General features: G+C 42.7%; 1 protein-coding gene across 1 annotated transcript; it reads left to right on the forward strand.

The window, feature by feature from the left end:
* The first annotated feature begins 428 nt into the window (after window positions 1-428).
* LOC141651583 (1-deoxy-D-xylulose 5-phosphate reductoisomerase, chloroplastic-like) lies at window positions 429-2,996 on the forward strand. Its single transcript, XM_074459288.1, has 3 exons — window positions 429-780; window positions 2,621-2,707; window positions 2,832-2,996. Exons 1-3 carry the CDS (start codon window positions 769-771, stop codon window positions 2,994-2,996), a joined length of 264 nt encoding a protein of 87 aa, XP_074315389.1. The 5' UTR covers window positions 429-768.
* Window positions 2,997-21,807: the final 18,811 nt, after the last annotated feature.

Here is a 21,807-nt window from a genome sequence, read left to right on the forward strand (position 1 = left end):
TGTTAAGGTTCTTGTTGCCTTCTCCTCTCTCTCTCTCTCTCAAACACACACACACATGCGATTTTCTTTATTCTTTTGCGATTTCTCTCTTACTCCGTGTCCATCTACTGCCTCCTTCTACTGTATTCTGCTCCTTTCTTCTCTCTTCTCTCTTTCCTGCCATTTTCGCTATTATGTTTTGTTTGTTACATAATCAAGGCACTTTTTGGGACATTAGAAGAAACCAATCCGACAAGGCAAGTTATTTGTTAACTCATTTTAATTCTCAATTCTATTCTACTACTCATCTCGTCTGATTTTCCTTGTTTTCTTGTTTTTTACTCATTTCGCCCATCTTATAGCCGGTTTTCCTTTTCACCGTGTGCATGCACCTGTTGAGAAAGGAGATGGTGATTGCGTCGACGAGAGAGTCTATTTCACGGAGGATATATGGGGATCTATGTATCGCAATGAGGAACCCCACCAGCGAGGAACGTCGGCATTAGTGAGGTAGCGTATGTTTAATTGTTCTTGACAGTTTTTTGGCCATGTGACATTTGTTTGGTTAATTGTTTTTGACAATTCTTATCCCTAATTTTTTATTTTAATGATTGTTCAAGCTGATCTTTACTCGCTTTAATTTTTTGGGTTTTTTTACATGTGTTTTCGTTTTCGTCTGCTTCTGGACTGAATAAGCGATGGCCTCTGTTGCATGCATGTTGGAGTTTACCTTCGTCTATCGCATGGATTGCACGTGTTTGGTGCCCTGCTTAGTCAGGGGAATTGTTTATGCAGAAAAGGGTATGGTCTCTTGTTTACTAAGCTCTGTACTCTGTGTTGATAGATTGCTGATTATTTTTTTTAGGATGAGTCATTTGCATGTGCTTTTGTTTAGGACTTGCTTGATGCTTTGGGTTGTTTGGACTTGTGAAATGGTCTTAGATAGACTACTGATTATTATTTGGATTATATATGCCTAAGATATTGTTTACATACACATCTTTTCATGAATGATTATCATCGTAGTTTGCAAAGAATAAAGCTCGCAATATCCCCGTACATAAATATTTTTGCGATTATGGTAACTTTGTCTTTACTTGAGATTGATAGTGGTTACGAACATTGTTGACCAAAGAAACTTTGTCATGAAAGTTGAGGCCTCTGATCACTTATAATATACCTGAAATTGTAAAGTACAAGAAGTCATGTCCCATATCTTGAATGGCTTTGATACCAATTGAAACCTCCTGGAGCATTATTTCAGCACTTGTAGAACCAACTAATGAAACATCAAGATTACCATCAGAGCCAACTAAAACCAATATGCCACAATAATGGAACTGCTGGATATAGTCTATTAATGTACCAAAAAGAAGTGTATGATAAGTGGGATGAAAATCCATGTTTGTGATTGCAGATCCTTGATGCAAACTGAAAGCTACAGTTCCTGGGAGATCCTCTAACGACCATGAAGGTTGATGGCTTGAGTAGGATGTGTAACCTAGACACAACAATAGTTGAGAAAAGATCAATAAGAAGTGCATAGTCAACTTACGTGAGTGATAAAATTTAAGTTGCCCCAAATTAATGAAAATGAGAATAATGAACAGGACAACTTATCTGCTACGTTTTCGGATATAAGCCGGACTAAATTAGTGTACAAACTACCTCCAACCCGTCCCATCCAATGACAACCTCTATGGCTCTACCAAATTCTTACAAGTCTTATCTAAATTTTTCATAATGCTTGTGTGTTCAATGCTTTTAGTGCTTATCTTTTTGGTGTCGTTTGTTTGCGATAGTATCAACCTACTCACTCTCTTTGTTTTGATGTTGTACTGATGCTCACAGTTACCTTTTGTACATTGGTTTGTAATATTAACAAATAGCACTGCTAGAGTAGTTGATACTATCGCAATTGAGTTGGGTATATTATAGCAGTGCATTGCTTATATAACTAAGATGATTCACGTGAGTGCGCCAAATTCTTTCTCATAATTTATGTTCAGTTATCATGGAGAGTAATCAAAACTATTGTATTTCATTTGTTTCAAAATTATCGTTGCCCCCGTGTTCACTTTTTTACTTTGATATCCAGCTATCTATATCCATCTCCCCCCCCCCTTCTTCTTTTCGTCTCACCTGTACCCCCATTCTATGTAGATTTGAGATGTTAGCTAAACTGGCCAGACGGCTTAGGCAATGTTAGAAATTATGGCCTATGTTCCATAATCTGACAAAGGTAGTACAACAATCACATCCCCATAATAACAATATTGGCATCAAATATGCTAGTAAGTCTCCCTTGTGACGGGTATATCCGTCAAAAGCTTGTGGCGGGTCAAGTATCACCCACATGGGTAAATGAGACAAAAATTAAAGTGCCTAAGGAGTCACAAATGATTTGTCTTATCTACCCATGTAAGTTTTACTTGACCCGTCACAAGCTTGTGACGGATGATAGAGATATTTAGCCTTAATTTTGGGTCCACACGCCCAGTAATAGTTTTCATACTCTGTACTGATAAATATATGTGCATACCTACGTATTACGTCTAAAGCCGCTGTTTTCAGGTTGTAGAATATGTTCTTTTGCTTTGGTTTTGGTTGTTGCTTCTTATTACGAGATGGTGCTTTGCAGACATTCGATATTGTCACTGAGAATCCAGATAAATTCAGATTTGTGGCTCTTGCTGCTGGTTCAAATGTCACTCTTCTAGCAGATCAGGTATCTGCCTATTAACATATAGATTATCATGATATCATCACATGCTATTATTTCCTCTTTCTAGCTCATAATCCTCATGCTTATATCTCAATTACTTTCGTTCAATACCCTTCTTAATGCTCAGGTCAAGAGATTTAAACCTGAATTAGTTGCTGTCAGAATTGAGTCCTTAGTTGGTGAACTCAGAGAGGCTCTTGCTGATGCTGACTACAAGCTGAAAATTATTTCGGGAGAAGGTGGTGTCAAGGTAATGGTAGTGCACAGAATTTTTTGCAACGGTCTTCTATAATTTTATATGAAACCAATCTGTTAATCCTATTACTAGATGAAGAGTACATTAAAAAAATTTATGCTCTACACTTTCTCATACAAGACTTGTAGTGACTTCAGGTTGCACGCCATCGAGATGCCATTTGTGTTGTTACAGGGAGAGTGGGAGAGTCGGCTGTGCAGGGCTGAAGGTAAAAAGATTTGTCTATTAGCGATACTTTTAACATTCTTTTCTCTGTATGGGGATAATCTCTTACTAATCTAGAATGTGTTGTGATGATAAGCCATCATGGATGATGCTAACCTTATGCTGCTCACACAAGTTTTGCTCCCACTGTCTGATGACATATGCTGACGGTAAATTAGAGGCGAGTACTGTCCCTATCTGTTGCTCTCAACCAAAATGCAATTATTTCATTATAAGTTCAGAATGCAAATTATTTTTTCCTGTTATTTCTTATAATATCATGGAAAAAGCATTAGGAAAGTAGTTAAATGTCCTAAGGTCTAGCTGCTTATTATAATGTTATACTTGTTTTTGGATAAATTTCAGACTTAAAGCAAGTGTGGTGTAAGAGAGGTTCAATTTGGATGGGTAATACCATATTAGTATTGTCAAGAGTAGATGAAGAGAATCCATTAAATTATCCGAAATAGAAAACGTAATGAATCCATTGGAGAAGTGGGAGTAGCTAATTATATACATGTAATGAATCCATAATCTCCTTTTTGCTATGAGTTTTTCTATTAAGTTAAAGTGGCGTTGTTCTCATCAAAGGGTATAATGATTAAGATTTAGTAGTCTGATCGTAATTGCCATCTAAACCAACTTTGTATTTTACTATTTTCATTCAATGTTTATAAGTTTTTCTTATTTTTAAATAGGTGTCATTCGATACATTTCAATGTTATTTTGTTGATCGGTTTCAGGTGAAAAGTAGGCAAAATGGGGTTGGGCATCACTGGTCGAAAGTGTAATACCCGCCTTTTTGAGACCCTTTGACCAACATTGACTGACCTTGAGAGCGGGAATAGTCTTAGAAAGGTGTGCCAAGTTATCTTGGGGTTACGGGTTGGGAGTGGTACTCGATAGAGTAGAGGCTACTCGATCGAGTAGCTTAGTTACTCGATCGAGTAGGGGGCCACTCGATCGAGTATGTTGGGTACTCGATCGAGTATCGAGTTTTCAGCGAGGGTTTTACATCGCGTTTTGTTAAATCCGCAAATCATTTCCGCCTCTTTCTTCCCATCCATCAGTCGCCTCCTTCCCTTTTCTTCACCACAAAACCTCCATGGAAGCCCCTTTGAAGGTCCTTGTGCCTTAGGAGAGCGTAGCTTGAGTCGGGTAGCGGTCTTTTGCCGGGTTTCTCCTTATAGGTATGTCATAATCATCATCACTTTTCCCATCGTGGCTATTAGGGTTTGCTTGGTAGTAATAGATGGTCGTGTTGTCCTTATAGGCTTTGCTTGGTTGCTGATTATGGCATGTGTCGGCATGGATTGGTTGCGGTTGCTTAAAGGTAGGTTCGCCTACTCAGTTTCTGTAGATAGTCTAGTGTGTCGATCGTTGTATCGTTGTTGTTGTGTTGTGATGACGGTTGTTGATATTGTGATTGTGATTGTTTGTCTGTGGTTCTTGAGATGCGTTCTCGGCTGAGTGGAGTCACTTGCGGGAGTGGCTTCACGCCCTAGTTTCGCCCTTCGTGGAACCCGCCACGGAAGGGGATGTGCACATTAATGGGACAGGGTTATCGCTCGGTATGATGAGCGGGGCTTAGGTGGGAACGGCTGCGGTCCCCCAGCTGGCGGTGGTCCGGTGGACGATCGGTGACGGAGATGGAGTGGAGTGCCTGATTGTGATCGGATGTCTTGTGCTGTTTTGATAGCTGTTGTTAACTTTGTTATGTCTTATCTCAGTACTGACCTTGTGTGGTTGTCTTGTTTGTTTATGTGTCTGTCGTGATCCCTTATGGTGAGCAGTCTGTCTTACCAGGTGTTGATGTGGTTGCTAGCTGGAGTCCGGGCAGGGATGAGTCTCCACGAGAATTAATAGTTATAGCGAGTAGTCTTTGAATTGTATCTTTTATATCTTTAGTTGGTTAAATCACTTGTAAAGTAACTTATTAGTTTTTTTATCGACATTTGATTATTGCTAGCCTCGGGTAACCGAGATGGTAACGTCCTTATATGCTAAGGAAGGCCTAGTTAAGGCTCCTCTGTATATGGGGGTGTTACAAAGTGGTATCAGAGCGACGATTTTGGAACCTGTAACAAATGAAAATAATGAACGTAGTGAGTCTAATAAAATGAACCTGGTGTATGTGTAATGGGAGCCCCGCTGATGCTAGATTTTGGGTGAGTAGGCGCCCTCATTTCAAAATCTTGGCCCCATACCACTTAAGCCAGTCACATGGTATGGGAATGTGGAGTCCGTGTGTGTATGTGTAATATGTATGTTAATTAAACCGGAGCTACCTCTGGTTAAGTTGTTGCTAGAGTTAATAAGTGTGATAGTGGTATTTGGGCCGTGTCAAGTAATCTTTGGTTTTTGGCGTGATTAGTAACGTGGTAGAGATGCGTGGGAATGTGGAAGTGAATGTCGTGACATGAAGAGTGAAGGTGTTGGTATATGTTATAAGTTTACGGTAGTCATATACGAGTTTATGAGTTATACCGTAATTGCTATAATGATAGTTATAGAATAGTCGAGTTGTAATTTGAAGCATAGCATGTAGCGATACGTTTATGCCTGTGTTGGTTGAAATTTTCCGCTGCGTAATAATTGATTTGTACAAAATGATTTGAGTATGATTGAATGTAGAACATGATAGATTAATTTGTATGAAGAGTATGCATTTATGTGATGTGTGAAAGAAAGAATTGAAGTTAAGTATACGCTTCAAATTGAAGTGAATACGAGTTTTGTAGTAACATGTAAGGTAAGTTTAAGTGTAATATGATGGCATGATTATGCTTATAAATAGTTCGGTGGCAGGTAAACTGAGTTGGGTAACTTGTATAGCGTAATGTGACGTGCATCTTATTCGTTGAGAATTGCATTTTGCGCGATAATGATTGTAATACGTGATGGAGTATGATAATTCGTGCCGAATTGCGAACCTAGTTTGGAATCGACACACAATGTTGTTTTGCAGGAATCTTCAATTTACTTCGTACTTCTGACCGAGTACTTAACCTTACTTGACCGAGTGCGAGTGTTTACTAGACCGAGTAGACCTCACTCGATCTAGTTAGGAAGCTATGACGTCGGGATGTGGGGAAAATTCCTGCAGATACTCGACGAAATAGCTCCTACTCGATCGAGTAGGGTGGTACTCGATCGAGTACCCTAGGAACTCGATCGAGTAGGTTACTGTACAGTGAGACTTACGGGTTTCTTAAAACCCCTAATCTTTCTATTTCTTGTTCTTCTTCCTCTATATTTCGAAACACCTAGCCTTATTTCCTCTCAAATTCTCTCATACTCTTGGGTGGGTGGTGATTCTTAGGGTTGATTTCTTTGTTTAATTTCGTTCCTTTACTTTGCTACTCAATCAAGGTATGCTTTTCTTCCTAATTTACATAATTTATTGACTTGAATGTGTTGGAGTAAGGATGAAATCTGAAATTTCGATCCATATGATTAATTTGTTGCTTTTAGTTGTTGAAATATGATTCACATGCCTTCTTTTCATGTTTGTTGGAGATTAATTGCTGTACATTAGACTAGAAATTGCAAAATTTGAAACCGAAATTTCTAGGGTTTGCAAAATTGAAATTGATTTTTGATTGTTTTACAATAATTAAATGATGAAATTGAGTCCTATGTATTGTTGATATCATGTTGAAGGATGGATTTTGATGATTATCACCTTAAAAAGTTGCCTTAAAACTCCGTCTTAAAAGTGCCTCAAATGAAAATTCGTGATTTATATGTGGAATTTGGTGTTGTATATGACTGTTTAGGTAAAGGTTGAACTTCAATGTGATAGTAGTGATGATAAATGATGAAGAATATGCCAAAATAATTACAGCTGTAGAGACCGTCTGACAAGTTTAACTGAGTTATATGTTCCTAATATTGAAGATGATGATAATATGTCCCAAGTTACTTCTCCATGAACTTGTATAATTGCCTCATATGTTGTTGAACGTGTTGTGGAGTAGCCCTAGAATTATGCTAAGTTGTTGGAATTTGCTGAGTATATGTGTTCACCATGCTAAAATTCTCACAACTACGGTTAATAAGTAGCTATAAACTGAGGTTATATGTCAAGGTTGAGGAAACTGTTGGTGAATGTGTGTACCTAGGTGGACATCCAAAGTTTAATGGCATGAATTATGTGCTTCAAATATCGAACTGGTTGATGAGTTAGTGAACTTAGTTGGGTTTAAAAATCTGAATTATATGAAATATATGCTTTACATGTTTATGCCAGTTGTTTAAGTATATGCTGAAACAGATGCCGAGACTGAACCTAGGGACCCGTCAGAGCAAACGGGGGAGGGTTACACAGCCTGAGACTAGGGAGGGGAGCGGACCCGTGGTACCCGCGGTCCCGGAGTACCCTTCTGTTGTTTTTGTCGATTTCAAGCAGAGAGAGCGTTTTGTAGCTTTACAAAAAACGCAAAATGAGACCTACGAGGTGTATAGACACTACTTTGTTGGAGGATTTGGAGATAGAGACGGATGTCCGTCACATTTTTGAGACTTTGGGTCTTACTGGGTTGTATAGGCTGAGGAAACACTCTTATCCTTTTCTTACTTTGGAATTCATGAGCTCCTTTAGCTATGACCCAGCGGGTCAAACCGTCGAGTTCAGGTTGATGAACACCAGTTTTCTGTTGACTATGGATTTGTTTGCCTCTCACCTTGGGTTGGCTAAGCCTCCCAAGGATTCTATCACCGATATTCCAGCTGAGTGCGGTGTCTGCCGCCTAATGCCTTGCTTGACCAGGAAAGCCGGCTCCCACCTCAAGCAACATGCTTTGATTAATGATGTTCAAAGCATGTTACCTTGAGGGTTTTTTCTCCGTTCTCTTTCAAACCTCCTTTATGACGGGAAGGACATTAGTAAACCGAATAATCATGAGGTGTTGCTTCGATGTCTTACTTGAACCGGAGCGGACCGGGAAAGTGGTCTTTAATGCTCCTTCTATGGTTTTGTCTTGCCCTTGCCTTGATGGCTCCGCCTCTTCCCGTGCACGAGTTGTGGCGCTATCGCCACTCGGTTAGCTGAAAAGCTAACCTCTTTCGAGGCTTCTTCGGAGTACGTGCCTCTAGTTACCCCAGTGCCCACTATGGACCGTGACTACTATCTCGACCTGAAATGGTTGAGGACCTTGGCTGACGGTAGCTTAGCTTGGAGGGTGTGGGGCATGAGTTGGATGAAAATTCCAGCTCCTGAGCACCTCCCACCGACGGAGCCCTTAGAGCCGGCGGTAGTGACTGTAGACTCGGATGATGATGAGGAGGAGGAGGAGGATGATGTTGATAGACCCCGGCAGCTGCAGACCTACCTCATCGACGACACTCTTCTCAAGGTGATGCCGGAGCCGACGAAGGGCGAGAATGCGGCAGTTGCGGTGGTGGAGAGACCTAGATTGGAGAGAGGACCCCGTCGAGTGAGGGAGAGGGCCTCGGAGACTAGGCCACAGCCGGTAGCACCACAGCAGCAGCAGCATCCTTTCCCGTGCTACCCATACCTCGACACCCCGGAGACACGATCCAGCTACTTAGCGGAGAGAGTGTCATCTACTTTGACACTCAGAAACATGCACGAGATGGCGTACACTCAGGGGATAGGGACAGAGGGACCGCACCCGGTTTGGTGGAGTGGAGTTGGGGACTAAACAGGGGTTTTCCATTCCTATGGGGTGGATTAGTCGACGTGGGGGACACCTCAGTCCTTTGCCTACGGTGGCTTGGCTCCATGGTACGTGAGTCCGGGAGCCGGAGCGGGAGGAGATGCGGGGATTGGGGCATCGGGAGCGGGTACTTCTGGAGGTGGCGGCGATGATGAGGTGATGGTCGATCAGCAGCAGCAGCAGCAGGAGGAGTGATACTCCTTGTTTCTATCCTTGTTCATGATCGTTGGTAGTAGTGGTTGGTAGTGTTGTTAGGTCTCGGTAGTTGTTTACGTTGACGTTTGGTTATGGATTTGTATTGTTGGCCATAAGGCCGGATTTGTTACTTAACTTTGTTGCAGGATCGTTTTGGGAGTCGGGAAATCATCCCGACTCAAGTTATATGACAGCTATGTTTACGTATGTTGAGTTATGACGAGTTTTATAAGGCACCTTGGCCTGTAGGTACTCGACAGAGTACCCCGTACTCTATCGAGTAGCTGCAGGAAAGGGGAATAAAAAGTATTCTGATCTGTGGGCTACTCGATCGAGTAGCCAAGACACTCGATCGAGTAGCATGTTACTCGATCGAGTACCGCTACATACTCGATCGAGTAGCACTGTTACAGGAGGTTTTCGAAAATTAAAAGTGTGTAATTGTTTTATAATTGCACGTTTGATGTTTAACATGGTTATTAGTATATAGTAACACCTTTGAACCGTTAATCTCATATGTTGGAAACCAAGCTTCAATTCTATATGCATATTTGTAACAAGTAGTGAAGTAATGACGATCTCTTATTGTTTTAATTTTTACATATGCCATATTTCTATCTATCCGTTGAAGTTCCACTTTTCATACATTTGGACATACGATGTTAACGTACTTTATCAACGGCGGCCAGTTATTCCGGTGGTTTGTATATGATTTCTAATTTAAACGAATACTTAGTTAGTGAGTAATATCCACAACAAATAATATGGCTTTTATTTAATGTAATGCTGCAAGTAATAGGTAAGGTGTCTTGTAATTTTCGACGGTGAACTTCGGGGACGAAGTTCCTTTTAGAGGGGAAGAGTAATGTCGCGAAATAAAAAGGCTGGTTTTGAATTATGTTTTGCTTGTTTATAATATTTTGATGGTTAATTATAAAATTTCCTGAAGTATAAGTGGTTACTTTAGTTCTTTAAAGTGAATGTGATTGTATGTTTCAAGAGACGGTCATGAAGAAATAGTTATGGTGCGATGAATCGTAATTGAATCACGTTGCCGAGTAACATGGTGGCATTAGTTGTACCACATGAAAGTTGATATGAGACATGTTCCAGATTGATAGTTTGGTAGTTGTTACCGTATGTTGGGTGATCGTGGGTGGTGATTCGCATTGCGAGTTTGATGTTTTATATATATATAGAGTAACGATTGACGGTGATAATGTGTGTATGATAGTAGTAAGAGTCGTTACGATTAGAGCGTAGACAGTGATGATGATGACATGGGGGAAGGTATTCCTGGGGAGTTATGACTTAAATAGGAAGTATGGTAATGTCGTGTTTTCCCGTGTCTTGTATGTTGAGATAGGTGAGTTGAACTTCGGGGACGAAGTTCTTTTAAGGGGGGAAGACTGTAATACCCGCCTTTTTGAGACCCTTTGACCAGCATTGACTGACCTTGAGAGCGGGAATAGTCTTAGAAAGGCGTGCCAAGTTATCTTGGGGTTACGGGTTGGGAGTGGTACTCGATAGAGTAGAGGCTACTCGATCGAGTAGCTTAGTTACTCGATCGAGTAGGGGGCCACTCGATCGAGTATGTTGGGTACTCGATCGAGTATCGAGTTTCAGCGAGGGTTTTACATCGCGTTTTGTTAAATCCGCAAATCATTTCCGCCTCTTTCTTCCCATCCATCAGTCGCCTCCTTCCCTTTTCTTCACCACAAAACCTCCATGGAAGCCCCTTTGAAGGTCCTTGTGCCTTAGGAGAGCGTAGCTTGAGTCGGGTAGCGGTCTTTTGCCGGGTTTCTCCTTATAGGTATGTCATAATCATCATCACTTTTCCCATCGTGGCTATTAGGGTTTGCTTGGTAGTAATAGAAGGTCGTGTTGTCCTTATAGGCTTTGCTTGGTTGCTGATTATGGCATGTGTCGGCATGGATTGGTTGCGGTTGCTTAAAGGTAGGGTCGCCTACTCAGTTTCTGTAGTTAGTCTAGTGTGTCGATCGTTGTATCGTTGTTGTTGTGTTGTGATGACGGTTGTTGATATTGTGATTGTGATTGTTTGTCTGTGGTTCTCGAGATGCGTTCTCGGCTGAGTGGAGTCACTTGCGGGAGTGGCTTCACGCCCTAGTTTCGCCCTTCGTGGAACCCGCCACGGAAGGGGATGTGCACATTAATGGGACAGGGTTATCGCTCGATATGATGAGCGGGGCTTAGGTGGGAACGGCTGCGGTCCCCCCCGCGGCGGTGGTCCGGTGGACGATCGGTGACGGAGATGGAGTGGAGTGCCTGATTGTGATCGGATGTCTTGTGCTGTTTTGATAGCTGTTGTTAACTTTGTTATGTCTTATCTCAGTACTGACCTTGTGTGGTTGTCTTGTTTATTTATGTGTCTGCCGTGATCCCTTATGGTGAGCAGTCTGTCTTAGCAGGTGTTGATGTGGTTGCTAGCTGGAGTCCGGGCAGGGATGAGTCTCCACGAGAATTAATAGTTATAGCGAGTAGTCTTTGAATTGTATCTTTTATATCTTTAGTTGGTTAAATCACTTGTAAAGTAACTTATTAGTTCTTTTATCGACATTTGATTATTGCTAGCCTCGGGTAACCGAGATGGTAACGTCCTTATATGCTAAGGAAGGCCTAGTTAAGGCTCCTCTGTATATGGGGGTGTTACAGAAAGTGTGGACTATGGAGTCTTACTCGCAAAGACTGCCGACTCCTCTTCTAGATACCGTCAAATCTCCTATCCTTATGAAGACTGCCCACTCCTCTTAAGGGAAGACCATTGAGACATTAAAACATGTTACTAACAATTATTGTTCGGGTACTCATTGTTGATGGATATTATTGTTTCCTGTGCTAGAAACAAATACAAGCTGCCCGGTGTTGATCCTTTGGCAGGTGAATTTCTCACCTATGAGTTTATACTTTATAGACTGTTCTGTTATGATTATGCATTTTTCTTCTCAAATCTAAATTATGATGGTTCCTTTCAAGTTGGATAATCATCTCCTTGTGAGTTAAAATGTAAATTAACACCTTATACGTTGAAATGAGTGTATAACTATATACCATTGCGGTGAAAACTATGATATTGATTACTTCGAGAACCATTATAGCTGAAATTCTGAAATATATAAATAAGGGCTTTAATATACTATACATTATGATCTAATTTGTTGAGTTTGATTTCAGTGTATACATTAAGGCCTTTATTTAAAGAAGCACCTTTTTGAAAAATTTACGACTCTTTTATGATAAGGACATAACACACACACATGTTTGATTGTTCGAGGGATTGTTCGAGGGATACAGAAAATGGTTTCCCCTGGTCGTCAAGCTAGAGGATGCATTGATTACCCGGATTTATTTCACTAGCTATAGAGTTTAGGAGAGGTGGTCAATATATCAAGAATTCAAGGTACAATCAGAATTTGTTATCCTTTGGTAGTTCTTTAGACTTTGTGTCATTTTTAACACTACTGAGATTAAGTATATTTAAGACTCTTCCCAAGACCACCATTGTAAATCCCATTTAGATGTAGGCATCATCTACTCATTGTTGTCTTCAACGATCTAAAATAAGAGGGCATGGTTGGTGAAAATATCTTTTTGAAGCAACATTTTAGCTTGTGTAGTAAAGCCAAAGACACTCGCAGCAGCTTTCTTGCTCCAAAGACCAAGTAAAAAGAATCCGAAAATCAAATGTAAAACCTAACAACATAAGCACATCTATAAGTCTATAGCCTTAAATATCTAAACTATACCATACAACTACCCACATTAAAATAATAAACCATGATAATAAAATAAGCCAAAAGACAGAAAATAGGAATAAATTGTGAACATATTGCGGGCTTGCGGTCAGATGATACAATCTCTTCGTCGTCATTATTGTTGGTTGTCCCTTTGCCGTACCTTCAACTATAATAACTATGTTGATATACTCTATTCAAGTTCAGAACTTTGACGCACCAAACTCAACTAAAGTCTCTATTTGTTATTTGGTAGCAGAAATTTGCAGTATGTAGATGTAGAATCATCAGCTTGAATGGGTCCTAAGAGAAATCAAAGGAGAAGAGGACATGTGAAGCTCATACTCCTTTTGATACTTCAGCTTTTGGTATTTCTTCTATACTACACTTTTGCCTTTTGCTGTGTAACTTTTTTTTTTTTTGATACATTACATTTTTGAATAGTCTCTATTTCTTATGTGTTATTTCCTTTCATTTTCAGTAATGAGATTTTGAAAAAACTGTGTGAAGAAATGGTGTAAATTGATTGGAGAATTGGGAATTTCACTTTGTTTTTTGGAGTTACTATTATTTGAAGCAAAATCTCTTATTCGGTGTATTTTTGGTATAAGATAGTTGAGGCAATTAAGATTGTCATTGTATATTTCGGTGCTTATAGGTAGCGTTAAGATTAATTTTGAAGTCAATAATATAAGGCCGTTCCATTCTGCTGATCACTTGTGCCTATTGTCGACTATCCTCATATTCCAATTTCCAAGTTTCAAGTGTGTTGTTTCAATATATACAAGTATGCCTTGCCTTTTTTTTTCCTCCGAGATCACATATAAGCCTTAACATTCTCCCTTCATGTAGGATAATATCATGAAAAACCATGTCCGATTTTGTTGCTATATTTCCGACTTACTCCGCTTAGCATTTTGCCAAATTGGGGCATCGCGCCCGGTAGGGCGCGGTGCAACAACTAGTGTATGCAAAAAATTCCAAGAGGTAACAAAGCAATCACCTCGTGAAGTTAGGGTACCTTGTGCATAGGATTGATCGCCATCTACCTTTGGTTCGATAACAAAGTTATTGCTGAGTTTGGTGTAACAACATAAGCCATCTAATGAATGCATGATTTGGGACAACACAACTATTCCAAATACTTTTGACGACATCATTGATCTAGCGAAAAACTTTATTTGTATTTCCTTTGCTTATGTTCCTAGAATTTGTAATAGAGCCGCTCATAGGTTAGCTAAGCGTGCTATTAAAATGTAGAACGCATTAACCCGATTGAAAAAAAAACCATTCCAAATACTCTGCCACAAACCTCTATAAGTTCGAATCATCTCTTAGTAGCCACAAGTAGAGAATTCACCATTTCCTATAATGCAATGATCCCCATCAGACCCAACCTTAATAATGTTAATAACTTTCATATCTTCTTCCACTCCCCAAAGATATGGCTCTACTACTGCGTTGCTACACGTCAAGATGCAGGATTATTAGGCAAGGGATACAGTTAGACTTGATGGTCAAGATCTTGCAGATACAGACGACATCAATATGTGTACTGCAGTGTATGCAGTGCTATTCGTAAAATATACCCACGAATTATGGCTGATTGAAAAAAAAAAAGTAAACATGCAATGTTTAAGAGAATATTACCCACTGTTTGGGCTAAATTTTGCATAATAGGAAAAGCCCACTTAGTAAAATTGTTAAGAGAATGGGCCTTGAAGGGAGGTATGGTGGAAGTAGAGTCCACGGATGGAGGAAGGATAGGTGGGCCGAGATGCGTATGAAGGGAGACGGGGCCCACTGGGAAGGCGTCCGTATTTAGGAAAGGGTTTAGGGAGAAGTCAGGGAGATCAGGGAGAATGAAGGGAGATCGTGTGTTATGGCAAGAGTTATTATGGAAGTTGTATTCCTTTCCATAATCAAGGTGGGATACATCTAGGGTTCTTACCCTATAAATAGCCAAGAAAGCAATCAAAGGAGGACATCCAAGATCTCACACAATACTTCGTGCTAGCAAGATTTACATTACGTTTCAATTGTATTCATCCTCTCATTCAAAGCTAGTGCAATATTTGGCGGGGTACCGTCCCTCCCGCGGTTGTTCCCACATTGGGTTTTCCGCGTCACCAAACCTTACGTGTCAATTTACATCACGTACATTATTTACTTATTTAAATATCGACATACAAACAATCAATCAAGCAACCAACGAGTAAGACCGCATTGACCCGAAACAACCAGTTTGGTAAAAATCACCTAAATAGTTTGGCGCCCATCGTGGGGCATTGTGGTCGTCAATCGTTGATAATCTAAGTACACAATGGATAAGCAAGTATCGGAAGCTATATCAGGGAGCAGTCAACCGATGCTACCACCAAACTCTACTCAAAACCCGGCATCAACAGTGGCAACGCAGGCTCCCGGACATACCTCAAGAATCACACCAACAGCAAAAACCTCTTTGCCTCCTAAAACCCCTGCTGTCACATTCCAAGCCAGATCAGATAAGGGAACAGCAAGCTCAGGCCTCACCCTACCACCCAGTCCAACACAAATCTTACTCGCCGACGTAGAGAACCTTCAGAAGGCTATGGAAAACATGAGAGAAGACCAGAAGAAAGCCGAAGCCGAAGCAAGGAAGAGAGACAGAGAGCTCTGGGCGCAGATAGATATCCTAAAGCAGCAATCTGTTACCCCAGCGAGCAGGGCAAGTGAAGGGAGATCTCCGGTAGTGGACCTGACACAGGGTGCATCTGGCAGCAGGAATTCGCTTCGACAGATACCCGCCGAACTAGTAACAAGATTGGATCTAGCTATAGTACCGTCATAAGGAAGAATAACTCCACAAGGTTTGGGATATCTCACACCAGATAAATGGCCGCCAGCCAGCCACATGGAGCCACGAGCAGGTGGCACCCCTGTCAGCAATTTTGCAGCAATCGGCCAGACACCTGGAGCAGGATCCGCGATGAACCAGCAAGTGAACTGGCAGCAGGGGACAATTGTAACCTCAACCCCTCTAGCTACCGGAACGCATGAGAACCTTCAAGAGTTTGGGTCAGGAGGCAGCACATTGAATCAGCAGGTAGCTGACAGGCGGCCCTCAGATTCAGGCGGCATAACGAATCAGCAGTACATGGAGTTAAGAGAGATGATTAGCAGGGTTCCAGGACTGCCACCCCCACTTGAGAAAGCAGCACCTGACAGTTATGTTGACTCGCCATTCGTCAACGCCATATCCATCACTGCTATGCCAAAGGGATTCACAAATCCAAATATGCCTCTCTTCGATGACACAGTAGATCCCTTTGACCATATAAGCCAGTACAAGCAGCCGTAGGGCAGGTCAAAGAGGCTTGCATGTGTAAAGGACTCAGATCCACCTTAGCGGGGCCGACACTTCGATGGTTTGTGAGTCTACCCAACAGGTCGATCTCCACATTTGCTGAGTTGGTAAACGCATTTACCCAGCAGTTTGCAAGCAGCCGGAAGCCACAAAAGCATGCAGGAGATTTATACAGAATCGTCCAGGGGGCAGGAGAAACCATTGGAGAAATTTTGCATTCCTCTGAGCGAGAGGAAGTTCCCTGATCTGCTGCCTGGATATTCTTCTGCTTCCTCCTCCACCCCCTACAATCAGCCCACAACATGTCTTTCCTTTCGCCTAAAGCCTTCTTTACTGCGTGCAACCTTCTTGTTGTCTAACTCTTCCCGACACTGAAATAATGACTGCTTGCAGGTTCAAAAGTCGACCCTTTGGAGGCTATCCTCCAGAGTGCTAAAAGAAAAAGGTCCGCTGTGAGTCCTGACGTGGCGTCTGCTTCCAAGAGGAGCGCCCCTGCTGCCTCTTTCCAGTCACCTCCTACTCATTCCAGCTCTGCTCGGACTGAACCTCTAGAGGTCAACCCGCTGTCTCGTCATCCTCCTACTCCTCCTGCCAGCCCTCGTGCTTCTGCTAGCGGTGGCATCATTGCCCATTTTCCAGAGGGCTTTGGAAATGTTGACAAGGTGCCATACTAGCCTAAAATTGACCAATTGCTCTTCCCTCCTCTGGTTGATGCTTTCTCGAAGTTTGGTCCCAAGGAGATGGCTGAGAACGATGTGCATAATGCTTTCATGGTGAGTATCCTTTGTCTTCCACCTGTTCTAAGTTTCTTATCTTCAATTCCTGCTAACTCTGACTTTCCTTGCCCCCAGGCCCTCCAGTCTGCTCTTTATAACAGGAAGATAATCAATATAGTGCAGACCACCAGCCGTGCTACTAGCGCTAGGAACAGGGAGCTGGCTGGGTCCATCGCTGATCTAGAGAAACAGCGCGCTGATTTGAGAGGACGGGTGGCTGAGCTGAAGGCAGGTCTAGCCGGCACAAAGAAGAAGCTGAAGGAAGGGGCTGATCAGCTGGCTTGTACCCAGGAGGTTTGCACCACTTTCTATGACTCCTTGAAGCGCTCTGAGGAGAGGATCGGTGAGCTGATTACCCTGGCCTCAAACATTGTTGCCTATGCTACCTGGCGGGGAAAGATCAGCGGAATGCGTACTGCCCTTGAGGAGCCTCCAACTCTGCAAGCTATTGAAGAAGAAGAGAGGCAGTTGGAGACCCTGTATCCGGTGCAACCTGACCTGAGCATCCTGATGCCCGAAGTTGGCGAGGTGAATTCTTCTGCGCTGGCTGAGCAGGCTGCTGCTGAGGATGCTGGGTTGCCCCAGGATGCTGCTGACGGAGCTCAGGAAACTGTGGTAGCTGAGGGTGTGCAAGCTGGTCCCGTACCTGAAACAGATGGTCAGCAAGAGGAGGCAGAAAAGATGCCAGATGTGGAGGTCATTAATGTGACCGACAGTTAAGAAGAAGTTTTTTTTTTATCAGTGAACTTTTGGTAGTTTGGCCCTTTGGTGGCAGACTTGTAATATTTTAAAACACTTTTCAGGTAGCTCGCCATGGTGGCGATTAAACTCTGGGGCCGTATTTTCGGCCAGATTTTTGGAATACCTTTTGCCCTAGTTTGGCAAGTTTTAATTATATACTGTGTGCTAAATTTCGTTTTTGTTTAGGAGGTTGCCGTGTCAGCCTGTTGACTGATTTAGGCGAGTCGTGTCATCCTGAGGAGGCTGACTTAGACTCAGCTAGCTGTCGTGTCAGTCTGTTGACTGATTTAGGCATGTGCCGCATTGTAAGGAGGGGTGGCCGTGTCAACCTTAGAGGCTGATTTAGACCACTCGTGTCAGCCTGAAAAGGCTGATTTAGACTCAGCTAGCTGCCGTGTTAGCCTGATGGCTGATTTAGGCGTATGCCGCAATTTTGACTACTTAACCTTGTTCATGACGCAAGGTGTGTTCATCATATTTTAGAGCCAACAGGGGCGTACTTTAGGCAAGTTTATCGTCATTCTAGGACCGATGGGACGCTGCAGGATTCTGGTAGCGCAGAGATCCCTAAATTCCATATATGTGTGCATGCATGCTGGGGCCCTGATTAATTGCGATTAGTGCGAGCTAGGTCCAGGGGGTGGTATCAGAGGTAGCTGAGTAAGCGTTTTTAGCTGTCAACCAAGCTCCCTTTCGTATGTTCCACAGTCCGCCTGGTGAGGGTGCTCCTAGTGGAGAAAGTAGGTTAGGCATGTTGGAGTGCCATGTGCCTTTTGACCCCGCGTTGGCAGTTGACAGTCCTACTAGATACACTTTCAACGTACCATAGACATTAGGATTCAGAGTGATGTACTTAGAGAAGCCTGAAAACAGAAAAGCCTATTAGAATGATGTGAAGTACATGACGCCTTCTCATGGGGTACCAGAGCAATTGTGGTCCCAGGACGCTGTCAGACCACACCATCCAATAGCAATTTAAAATTTGAAAGAGTCAGAGACACCGGAAATGGGAATGAAATTGGTAGTATGCCTACTACCGGACTTTCTTTTATTTTAAAACAATTTGGCTTTCCATAGTACATTACCCTGTAGGCTAAAGTCTACTTATTATTAAAAGTAATATCTCTTCAGGTGAAGTATGTTCCATGGGCGTTGTATGATTTGACCGTCCATAGTCATCAGTCTGTATGCACCATGGCCAACAACTCCTTCTACCTGGTATGGTCCTTCCCATTTGTAGGTGAATTTGCCTGCCTTTCGATTTTTAGTGTTCTGGAACACTTCACGGAGAACCAGGTCTCCTACTTCCAGGAGCCTGACTTTCACATTCTTGTTGTAACTCCTGGCCACTGACTGCTTATAGGCAGCTAGACGTATTTTTGCACTTGCTCGCAGCTCGTCTACTGTGTCCAGGCTCCTGACCATCTCTATTTTGTTCAGTTCCCCTGTCATACATCCATACCTGTGAGTGGAAACCAGAACCTCTGACAGAATGACTGCTTCCGCACCAAACACCAGGCTGAAGGGTGTTTGGCCTGTTGCCATCTTTGGCGTCGTTCTATCTGACCATAATACCAGTGGCAATTCATCTTCCCACTTTCCTCCTAACTCCTGTAACCTCCTTCTCAGATTATCCATGATAATTTTGTTGCTGGACTCAGCTTGCCCATTAGACTTTGGAGTCCTGGGTGCTGAATTTTTCAAGGTTATGTTCCATCTGGCGCAGTATCCCTCAGCATCGTTGGAGATTAATTGTGAGCCATTGTCACATATGATCTCTGACGGAATACCAAACCTGCAGATGATATTGCGTTTTATGAAAGAGATGACTTGTTTGTCCTTCACTTCCGTGAATGCTTATGCCTCTATCCACTTGGAGAAGTAATCTGTCATCGACAGCATCCATATCCTGTTCCCTGTGGCTCTTGGTAGGGGTCCTACTATGTCCATACCCCATTTCATGAACGACCAGGGAGAAATGATAGGGTGCAAGGGCTCTATTGGTGATGGATCATTAGTCTTTGGCGGCGGGCGTCACACTTACGTGCGTATTCGATGCATCCGCCCTCATTGTGGGCCGAAGTATCCTTGTCGAGAGCTTTATTTGTGGACTCACCCTTTGCATGGTTTTCACATTCTCCACTGTGGAGAGCATGTAGCACGGTTTGTGCTTCCTCCTTGTCCAGGCATCATAAGTAGGGACCTGCCAGTGACTTCCTGAAGAGTGTATCATCAATTAGTATAAATCTGGAGGCCTTTACTCTGAAAGCTCTTACTTCCTTCTTGTCATCTGGCAGCTTGCTATGACGCAACCAGTCTAGGTAGGGTGTGCGCCAATCCCAGTCATCTGCCTGTATAGCTGATTGGTCAGGCGGCTGGGAGTCTTCCCCGGCCTCCGTAGCTGTCTGAACTCCCACTTCGTCCTGCTGATCCTCCAGTTCTCCTCTGTCTATTTCATTTGTCTTCTGGATAGAAGGTTCCAGCATGTGTGCGATGGGAATCTTTGGATAGTTCACGGGCTTGAACGTTGCCCCCGAGTTGCTAAGGCATCCGCTTCCACATTTCGATCTCCGGGAATCGCTTGAGCTTGCAAGTTTTGAATTTTTGCTTTAACTCCTTTGCTACCTTTAAGTAGGCAATCATCTTTGAATCTCTGGCTATAAACTCGTCATTTACGTGGTTGACTATTAGCAGGGAGTCACTGGATATGTGCAGGTGCCTGACTCCTAATTCCAGAGCTAGCTACATTCCTAGTATCAAAGCCTCGTATTCTGTTTCATTATTAGTTGCCTTGAATTCACATCTTACTGCTTGTGCTATCAAATCCTCCTGTGGTGATTGCAGGATTAACCCTACACCTGCCCCCCTTTGATTGGAGGCTTCGTCGATGTGCATCTGCCAGATCTCCACGTCCCTGTTTCCCACTAGGGCGAGGATTTCCTCATCTTCCAGATTTTGGATGGCTGGACTGAAGTCTGAGACAAAGTCCGCTAATGCTTGCGACTTGATTCTTTGTTGCGGGGTCATCTTGGATATCATACCCACTAAGTCTGCATGAGACCATTTTGACATTCGCACGATAGTTCGGGTTTCCTCATGATGAGACTTCAGCGGGTAGTTGGTCACAACATGTATGGTGTGGGACTCAAAATAGGGCGCGACTTATAAGATGCTACTACCGAGCTAGTACTAGTTTTTCGAGAGATGTGTACCTGGTCTCTGGCGGCGAGAGACTTGCTTACATAGTATCTTGGCCTTTGTTCCTTCTCCTGCTCTATGACTAGAAAAAGACTCACTTTGCCACCTCGTGACGGCCGGGTAGAGGTACGGTGGTTCTCCGGTTCCGGTTTTTGACGGTGGTGGGTTCTTGCGAGGTAGTGTTTCAGCTCTCTGAATGCTTGCTCGTGGTCTGCGGTCCACTCGAACTTTTGGCTCTTCCTCAGTATGTCGTAGAATAACCTGCACTTATCTGAGGATCTTGAAATGAACCTGCTCAGGGCTACTACTTTGCCAGCTAGTCTTTGAACGTCCTTAGGCTTTTTAGGTGACTCCAATTGCAAAACAGTCTTGATCTACTCGATGCTGGCTTCTATCCCTCTTTGTGTTACAATGTAGCCTAAGAATTTGCCAGAGGATACCCGAAGGTGCATTTAGATGGATTTAGCTTCATTTTGTATTCCCTCAGGGTGCTGTATGTTTCTGCCAGGTGTCACATATGATCTTTGGCTTTCTCTGATTTCACCACCGTATCATCGATGTATACTTCCATAGTTCTTCCTATCTGCTATTTAAACATGCGGTTGACCAGCCTTTGATATGTGGAGCCTGCATTCTTTAGGCTGAATGGCATGACGTTGTAACAATATATTCCTCTTTCAGACATGAATGTCGTCTTCTCCTGATCTGCAGGATCCATTTTGATTTGATTGTAACCACTCCATGCGTCCAGAAATGTCAGCATCTCATGTCCAGTTGTTGCATCTACCATTGCATCGATATGAGGCAGTGGGAAGGGATCTTTAGGACATGCTTTGTTGAGGTCGGTGAAGTCCACGCATACTCTCCATTTTCCATTCTTTTTAGGTACTACCACCACGTTGGACAACCACTCTGGATATTTTACCTCTCTTATTTTCTTTGCTGCCAGAA

The sequence above is a fragment of the Silene latifolia genome, chromosome 4 (assembly GCF_048544455.1).
Source record: "Silene latifolia isolate original U9 population chromosome 4, ASM4854445v1, whole genome shotgun sequence".
Taxonomy (NCBI): domain Eukaryota; kingdom Viridiplantae; phylum Streptophyta; class Magnoliopsida; order Caryophyllales; family Caryophyllaceae; genus Silene; species Silene latifolia.